The sequence below is a fragment of the Glycine max genome, chromosome 14 (genome assembly GCF_000004515.6).
Source record: "Glycine max cultivar Williams 82 chromosome 14, Glycine_max_v4.0, whole genome shotgun sequence".
NCBI classification, from domain to species: Eukaryota; Viridiplantae; Streptophyta; class Magnoliopsida; order Fabales; family Fabaceae; genus Glycine; species Glycine max.
Genome location: NC_038250.2, coordinates 28,413,973 through 28,423,350, shown reverse-complemented (window position 1 = coordinate 28,423,350; position 9,378 = coordinate 28,413,973). Strand labels below are relative to the sequence as shown.

The 9,378-nt window shown below is 33.5% G+C and overlaps 1 protein-coding gene across 1 annotated transcript; it reads right to left on the bottom strand.

Annotated features, from left to right (window-relative positions):
* Positions 1–262: 262 nt before the first annotated feature.
* LOC100781231 (exonuclease mut-7 homolog) lies at positions 263–7,711 on the bottom strand. Its single transcript, XM_014767226.3, has 8 exons — positions 7,250–7,711; positions 6,446–6,571; positions 4,636–4,759; positions 2,694–3,139; positions 2,360–2,436; positions 2,081–2,216; positions 1,520–1,723; positions 263–413 (listed from the first exon to the last, which is right to left on the bottom strand). The coding sequence occupies exons 1-8, from the start codon at positions 7,592–7,594 to the stop codon at positions 354–356; spliced, it is 1,518 nt and encodes a 505-aa protein (XP_014622712.1). The 5' UTR covers positions 7,595–7,711; the 3' UTR covers positions 263–353.
* Positions 7,712–9,378: the final 1,667 nt, after the last annotated feature.

Genomic DNA, 9,378 nt, shown 5'->3' with positions numbered 1-9,378 from the left:
TCGGCATTTTGTTATACATTAAAAAATGATAGTAAAATGCACAAAAGAAAACTTGGATGATAAAATTTATGAAATAATGATAATTGATGTGATAAAATGTACAATTAAACCTATTTATTTATTTTTATTGAAATTCAATGTGGTTTCGGTTCTTGCATTCAGTAGAATACACAGGAACAACCAAGAGTGGGGGCAGTGATGGCCAAATCAATGTGTAAAATATAAACTACATCACATGAATAAAACTGCATTAAAACATACATTAAAGTGAAAACGACTTTTTTCTTCCATCGAAAGTTATTTGATGGCACCATACTCGAAAACACATCACAGAGAAATGAGAGTAGTTCAAATTAGTCACTCAGTTTGCAAATGTCAATGAACTTCTGAACTGCATTATGGTATTGGGTTCCCTGTATAAAGAACAGGCACAACATGTGATAGTTAGAAAGTTGGCTATATTTTATCAACATATGTACTATAAAGAATAACAAAATAATAGACTAGAAACAAAGAAATTTTTGTTTCCTATTACTCCCTCTAAACTCATCCGTCTAAACTCATCCGTCTAAACTCATATATAAACTCATATAAGTAAAAATAACTAATTTCACATTAATTAAAAAAAGTTAGGTGATACCATTTAATTTTCCTAATCTCGAATAAAAAATAAGGTTATTTATAAAATGTTATTTATTGGAACTTGTTATCATGAATAAAAAAGAATTCATTGAAAATAGAATAAGAATTAAATGAAAGGTGTTTTAGGAATGATAACATTAAATAGGACAAAATTAGTTAGATTTGCTTATATTTAAGTCCAACATACAAGATCACTTTTTTGCTTATGAGTCCAAAGAGAGTACTATTGTTCTTAATCAAACAAAGAAGTGCAAACATGTAAGATGTTGTCCATATACAAAAATGTTTTGCTTGGCTTATAGGAAAAGAAAAATATAAAAGTTACACTAACCACCCCAGAGGTTTTGTGAAATTACACAAACACCCCCTATTTTTTTAACCATTGCAATACCCTCTCTAGTAGGGGATGTGAATGTAAAATACAAGGGAGTGTTAGTGTAACATACAAGGAAGTGTCAATGTAATGTTTTCAAACATAAAGAGAGATTGGTGTATAAATAAAAAGAGTAATGTTATGTGTAATTTAAAAAAAGCTCAGGAGATGCAAGTGTAATTTATTCAAAACATAATCATTATAGACAGTTTATATCTGTATGCTTATCCTTCCACTAGCATGTCCTGATGATAGGACTGAAATCTGACATTCTTAATTCTCATTGAAAATTCGTTCTTCATATGCCAAAAGTAATGCATAGATCCTTCAACAAGCAAGGGGTATAAGTTGACCAAACAGCCAGTAAAGCAATAATGTGTACATGCCGTAAGTGTCAAAGAAAAACTGTGTTATCATGCTTCCAAAAATAACAAGTCCAATTGACTAAATTCTTGTTAAATAAGCAATACCTCTTTAAATAAGCAATTGACAGGTAAACAATACCTCCCAATAAAGTTGGTGACAATCCATGCACTGCCAAAACTCTAAATTCTTGTTAAATAAGCAATTTGGAATTCTTTGAAAGCCCTTCGCAGCTTCAATAGCCTCTTCAGTTGTCAGTGGCTTCTGAATAAATGTCCCATTGCATTTTGTGCACCTTGACATTAGCTTATCCTCATTAATTTTTATCTGAAAAGCTTCAATAACCTGAAAAACACTTCAAGTTTAGCCTTTGTGACCACATAGAAAAAGTACTACTGTGATCTCTCTCTATATATATATATATCACTCTCTCATGCAAGAAATTTAACAATTTTTCTGTTCACTTTGCAATAATTGAACTAAGGTGGAAGAAATAACACAAAGATAACTTCAAAATCCATGTACTAAACTCTAGCCCATCACCAGATTTTTGCACTGTCCATAAAATTTAAACATTCTAAAACTAATAAATAAGGGTTCCTTAAAAGACAACGTAACCATAATATTGTATAATTTATCTTTTTACTTTCAAAGGAATGTATATTGTCAATCTCTTTATGTGGATAGTTAATTTAACCATACCTCAAGTAGCTGTTCATTTTTTAGAAGACTCTTCACTCTATAGATTTGGTTTTGTGTCAGATAATCATGTCTAAGCAACTTTGCATCCCACGTCAAAATCACTCGTTTCTCTTTTTGTGCTTGCTCTATCAACATCCTAAATATAAATGAAAATAGTTTCACAAAAAAGAGAGAAAAACACATATAGAAGTAATTCATCTGTCAGAAGAATGGCATTAAGCATATACTAGAATCAACAATTATTAAACAATAATAATATAATTATACTCTATTTATAACCTTGGTTCAGGCTTCTTTGAATAAGGAACTGCAGCATCGATCCCAACACACCGTAAATGTTTTGCCAAGCCTTCAACCTGAGTAAATCCCTTACAAATTCATGCTCACATTTTTATTTAATAAACATTCAGATCCAATATTAAAATAACCCCCCATTTTTTATATATAAAAGTTCCATAAAATATTCATACAACAGGAGACCACAAAAGGAATACCAATGACTATAGGCACTGATAATGATGATTGAATTTAACTATATTTATAAAAATCCTATAGCTAAACATCTTAATATCGAAGAAAGGGAACATAAGATATTCATAATTAAGATGCTTACCATGACATCACAAAGGAACTTTGGATATCCATTTCCCCCCACCAAAGGATCCCAAGGTGGGGTACCTTGCCAACCATCAGACTTCTCAAAATGTTTTTCTTGACTAATCCCATTAAATAGTGAATGCTTCTTCCCTTTCTTTTTTGAGCTTTTGGGCTTTCTGTCTGACTCCTTAAGCAAAATCCTATCACCATATTTTTTCACAACTTTCAACAAAACTTCATCCATTGGCACAGTAACCCAACATGATGATTTTTGGATCATTCCCCCTGCTAAAGGTATCATCTGAGCAGCATCAGAACAAGTAGTGGCTTGGACAATTGCTAAAGCTTCACAAAACTGTGCTCTTAGGACTTTATCACTCGTGTCATGATTTCTGAAAAGCTCTTTCAACCCAAGACCTGCATTAGGATAAGACAATACCGTAGTCTCAAGAATCAAGTCTCCTGCAGTGAAAAATTTAACAAAATGTCATGACCAAAAATTCTCTGTACAATGCCTCAATGTTTAGATAACAAATAAATCAATCATTATTAGATGATAATAGAGGGGGGATGAATGAATATATCCTGTGATCTGAAAGTAAGATTAAACAATTATACAGAATAGTTTCCATATTTATCCAATGTGTTGCACATACATGAGGTTTATTTCTGTGGATGCTTGAGTAAGAAATGAAAATTTCCATATAAAGTTGCAGGGATGTTGGAACTATATATCTTCTGGTAAAAATCATTTCAAAATAAAAATTTGTAAGAATCATTTCCATAGAATGCTTGGTAATAGTCTGCTGTGTTACAGTGAAATTAGTTTACAGATTGAATTATGATTAAATCAAGGAACACACAAATCAACAGTTTCAAAGATGCTACACAAATTCAGAGAATTTAATGCCAAGGTTCTTATTTGTAAGATTTAGCCAAGTCAAGCATTCCTAACAAACTACCCTCTTAAAATCTTTGATGAAAGCTTTAAACAATAACAAATACTAAGACTGGAGGGATTAAATGGATAAGAGAATACAGGTATGAAATGAATAATGAGATGTGTGCTAGTTACACATTTGAATAACAAGTACCAAATAATGAGCTCCAATGATATGAGATGAGTGTTTTAGCTTCAAACCACTAACACATTTATGCTAATATACATATACATAAAATACTAGTTGAGAAAACCTGTTCAAGCCCAACCTAAAACTAGTTACTGACATAACAAAAATCCTAATATTCAAAAATCTAAAATTTCAGATAATCCACATATTATTGACAGAATTACCGACATAATGAGAAGTCTTTATTTAACTTCATAGCAATTCCAGCACAAATAATGCAAAGTCCAATAAACTAACAAATAAACAATTTCTTTAAACAAACTTAATAAAATTCATTGTGAAAGCCCTCTCCAAGTGATGATAATCATGCAAGTTACATACATTTTTAAAGACACTATCGAAAGAGAAAAACAAAAGGCTCAATCATACTTTCAGGTTATGTTTCCTCTAGATTCCCAAAATTGCAAATACATCTCCTAAATTCAATAGCTGCATTGCTGCTGTCCTACTTTTCAAATTTGAACCACTTAGACGATACATTAACTTGTTCAGTTGAAAGTAAAAATTGGCAATCTGGCCCTACTTTTTGCCATGGGACCTAAGTGGATTGTCTATATCTTTGAAGCATCACACTACATTATCCTGTCAGCTCTTTTTCTAGAACCACACTGGCAAATTCCTTCAGATGTTGTGACCAGTCAAACTGCTTATATTTGTAAAATAGGAGGATAACATTTACCTGTAGCCAAATTTTGTAAATCAGAGCGACCAAATATCCAATCAATTAATAAATCAAAAATTCAAATGTTGCAATAGAAGAAAAACAAACAATGACAGGCTTGCAATTTGTCCAGAGTTTGTGCTATAAAATTTCCAGGCATTACAAACCTTTTTTGACAAACTTTGTCTGGAAGACCTCAAATATGTCAAGCAAGCAATGAGCGTCCATAGCTGCATATGTTATCTGCTCTTCTGTTAGCGGACGATATGACCAATCACTACATTGGAGTTCCTAAAGCAGATATAAGTTTGGTTAACACCATACAGTAATTGAAAAATGCCATTTGGACCAACTCTGGATCCTGACCTTCCAAGAGAGCATATACACATCCTTGAGCAAATAAGGGGACCCCCTTGCATGTCCCATTACAGACATTTTGTTTCAATTTAAATACAAGAATATGAACAGTAGTATCTTTCTATTGTATTCAGGTCAATCCTATTATTGCTTTTGAAAAATCAATAAACATAATAATCTGTAACTTGCAATATTTGTTTTGGGATCAAACAAATATCCTCAGAAATCACTTTGAAAGCAAAGATATTCTGATTGATATAATCCTGCAAATAAGAGAGCAAACATGAATTTTTTGGGGGGTCAGAAAGCATATAAATCAAATGACAGGTTATAAGTCAAAATTTGATATGCAATTGTCACTTCTATCTGAAGACAGCCAACTAAAGATTAATTTTGATAGAACTTAAACCAACCCATAAATCGGTAAAATCAATATTCATTGGATGATTATCATTCTGGAATTGATAATAGTTACTAGAACATTTTACTGAATCCAATAATGGGATTTGCATCCAACAAAAAGAAATATTTTCAATTTAGATTACAATCAGGAATCTTCTAGATATATTGATAGAACTTAAACCAGCCCATTAATCGGTAAAATCATTATTTATTGGATGATTATCATTCTGGAATTGGTAATTGTTACTAGAACATTTTACTGAATCCAATAATGGGATTTGCATCCAACAAAAAGAAAAATATTTTCAATTTAGATAACAATCAGGAATCTTCTAGATATATTGATAGAACTTAAACCAGCCCATTAATCAGTAAAATCATTATTTATTGGATGATTATCATTCTGGAATTGATAATTGTTACTAGAACATTTTACTGAATCCAATAATGGGATTTGCATCCAACAAAAAGAAAAAAAAAATTCAATTTAGATTACAATCAGGAATCTTCTAGATATAGAACACATTCCCAACAATTGTTCTGCTACCCACTGGGATGAAGCACTAATTTTAAGATCAATATGCATATTGATGTCTGACATGAATAAAGTACTAGTTAGGAGCTACAAATCCATCAATATGCCTCTACCTAATTACTTAAGCTTTAAGATTACTGGTTCTTAACATGATACCAAAGCTTCAACAACTCAGTGGACAGTACTTGGATTGATCCATGATAACGTAAATCTTTTGTAATAAAACTAAATTTCATCACGAGGTAAAAAGAAACTTTTTCACTGTCCATGCTTCAAGTCTAACGACTCCAGTTTGAGTGGCCATGACAGAGATTTAAATCCACTCATTTCCTCAGCCACCATTTCAGGATTATTAATTCTCTAACAAAATCAAATATAAATTTTGCCAATGGACAACCTCCCATTCTTTCTTCTCATCAACCCAAAACAAGATACAGAAAGAAAAACATGGACCGACCAACAAGCTTCCAGCAGTACAATTTCTTTTAAAAGGAAAAGATATCGACAGTAACAGCCTAACAATCCTAGCAAAAAAAACAATTGATAAAACCTTCCTCCAAATGCTAATAGAAAACTCATTTCACCTAAAGCATAGAATTGCACACAATAACTCAAATAAGCATAGCCATAGAAGTTTATCAAATGCTGAAGTTGAATGAATAACTTGTGAAAATGAAACAAACCTTGGAGAGCGAAAACCCCAATACTTCTGTACATATGGTTGACAAACTCTTACTTTGCTTGGGTACATGCTTCTTATTATGCTGCAGATGGTTGTACACACTCTTGATATCCAAATATGGCTCAACCTGTCCACAATTGAATTCAGAAAGTCTCTGTCAAAAACAGGATCATAGCAAAAATGTTCATTTATAAGGACTAGTGGTGTTTGTAGTTTCTGAAAAATTTTCAAGTTTTGGTTGTGTCCATGTCTTTTACAACATTGCTCTAGTCTACATATTTTTTGAAATAACTAAGCATTTATATTTTCACGTAAGAGAGAAAAGATGTTAGCAGTAGGAAATAAAGTTTGCATGCATGGTTTTAAATTGTGGTCCACAGCTGCAATTAAAGGGTTTTCGACTCACTGCAACTGAATCACGACCACAATTGCAGCTGCATCAACTGCATTTTCCCACAATGTAAAAGATTTTTGACTCACCACAACGCAACTAACACCATATTTGTACGTATATTTTCACAGCCAGGAAAACAAATAGCTCGGACAAAAACTAAAATTTAGAAGATTTCCAAGAACTACTGAGGAATGCTAGCAACTCATACTCTCTCTATAATTTACTCAAATTTATTGAAAATTACTAATTTTTATCCATTTTCTTTCTCATTCTCTCCTAATTTAAAAGTGTGACACCCACCGTCTTAAATTAAAAGTGGGACCCACCAAATTAGTGATTCCCAGTAAATTTCCGCTCGCAGACAGAGTATTGGAAAGAGTGTCCCTAAGTAGCATTCATTGTGTGTCTGACCTTATCGAAACCGCCGTGGGAGGCGAAAGTGGAGGACAAATAGACCAAATCCTGCTTGAATCCGAATCCGAGTTTGAGGATGTCGGGGGACAGCAGCAACTCGCGCAGGGGGTCCCACAGGGAAGAGAGGGGAAGCGACAGCAAGTCCAGTACGAACACCGCCGAGTCGCCGCACGCGATTTGGAGCACCGCCACCCTCGGGAACGACCTTCGGACGGGCTTCCACTCCGCGTCCAGGCCTACCACCGAGGTCCGACTCAGCGCCGAGCTCAGGAGCGCGAACTCGGGCGAGTCGGTGCGGGTGACTAGGTGGACTTTGAGTTTCGCTGGATCACCACCATCCATCAGCCAGGGAGGAAGGAAGCTCTGTTTGCTTGTTAGTTGTGATGTATGGGAGGAGGGACGCTGCCTATATTTACTCGTAAATTAAAATTAAAATTAAAATAGTTTTTAAATATAATATGTTTTATTTGTTTTATGAAATATTAGACTATGAATTGAAAATGCTACATATTAAAAAATAATGACTTTTAACATAATTATTATACAGAAAAAATTTGTAGTATAATAGTGTAACATCTTAATAAGAGTATTAAACTCTTTTTTTATAGAGGGTGAATTCTAAAGAGATTTTAAAGGAGGAAGACAATTTTCTACTTTGAAACACAAGAAAAGTTAAAAGGAAAATTAATGAAGAGAAGATTGTACTCAAAAAGGAAGTAGATAAGAAGGGACACGAGGAGAAGAGAACTCTACTTACAAAGAAAAGTTGCTTTCAAGTGAAAAGGTTATTCCATTTTTTGCCTTTGATGGTAGATGTCATGGTAGCTCGAACAAGGAGATTCCTCCACCATTAATATTGAAGGAGGATAAGGAAAGATTTCGGGAGGTTCCCATCTCTAATGAGGAATTTATTAATTGGTGTAAGCTTTGGAAGGGTTTTTGCATGGTGACAATGTTAGGGAGGAATCTTCATCATGGAAACAAGTAAATATAAAAATGATTACATTATATGATGTTAATTAATTTTCTTTGATCATGATCATTATGATTTGCATGGACGTCATCAATTTCTTCTTCTCCATTGATGTTAGGCATGTTTATAGAGAAAGGAGAGTGACAAGTATCAAGGGTTAAATCGTCATCTTCAACATGGAGACCAATGATTTTTTTCTAGTAGAATCATTAACTACCTTTCATCACAAGGTTCTTGAACATAAAACACATATTTAGCTTGTTCTGCCATAATAAAAGGTTTATTTTGATAAGCTAGCTTCTTCAGATCTACCAAAGTAAATTTGAAATCATCGGTTCGCACATTGATATTGCTATCAACCCTTCTTACACTTAAAAACACACACAATGAATTTAACATGATTAAGCTCCCAGATTTCTTCAATGACTCCAAAGTAAGGCATGGACGCCAGACGAGGATTGTCATCATTTACAATAGCAAAGTGTTGGGATTCAGCCCTAAGACTAAGCCCACTATTTTGCATTATACTCTTGTTGTCTTGTGAATTGGTTTAGAACGAATACTTGTTGATATTGTATCCCTGCCAACTTCTAACATTTCTTTTAGGCCCATCTGTTAAATTCCTTAACATTTTAGAAGCATTATCGTCACCAAAGATTGTATCTTTAAACTAATTTAAGAAAGTCTTGTTATGCTCTTTCAACACCATATTCTTGGTCATTTTTGGGTTACTTTCCTTGACTAAGGATTTGTGACGAACTATGGATGACACAACTTCATTACAATTATTCAATATATACAAATGAGTTTGTTTCAATTCCTCTTGACCTGGAGTTATAACATGTTGCCTTTGTGAACCCTTACCTCTCAATCTCTCGTCATGCTGAGACTCGGGAAGTCCAACAAGTTTTTTCTTTTCAATGTACTTTGAACAAAACTCAATATTTTCTTTTGCAATGTACCTTTTAACAATGGAGGCTTTAGGACGATGTAAATTCTTTGTATACCCTTTTAAGATCTTCATGTATCGCTCAACCAGGTACATCCACCATGTCATACCCTAATTTCGTCCAGGGACTATCGTTTGTTGATCTTTTGATCCTTGCTAGTCGACTTACGGTGTTGAATGCCAGTTACAGTGCGAAACAATTGA

Coding starts and splice junctions, on each gene's coding strand:
- LOC100781231 (XM_014767226.3), bottom strand. CDS start 7,594: ATGGATGGTGGTGATCCAGCGAAACTCAAAGTCCACCTAGTCACCCGC. Junction 6,572..7,249: donor CCCACGGCGGTTTCGATAAG/GTCAGACACACA, acceptor AATTGTGGACAG/GTTGAGCCATATTTGGATAT. Junction 1,724..2,080: donor AAAATGAACAGCTACTTGAG/GTATGGTTAAAT, acceptor AGTGTTTTTCAG/GTTATTGAAGCTTTTCAGAT.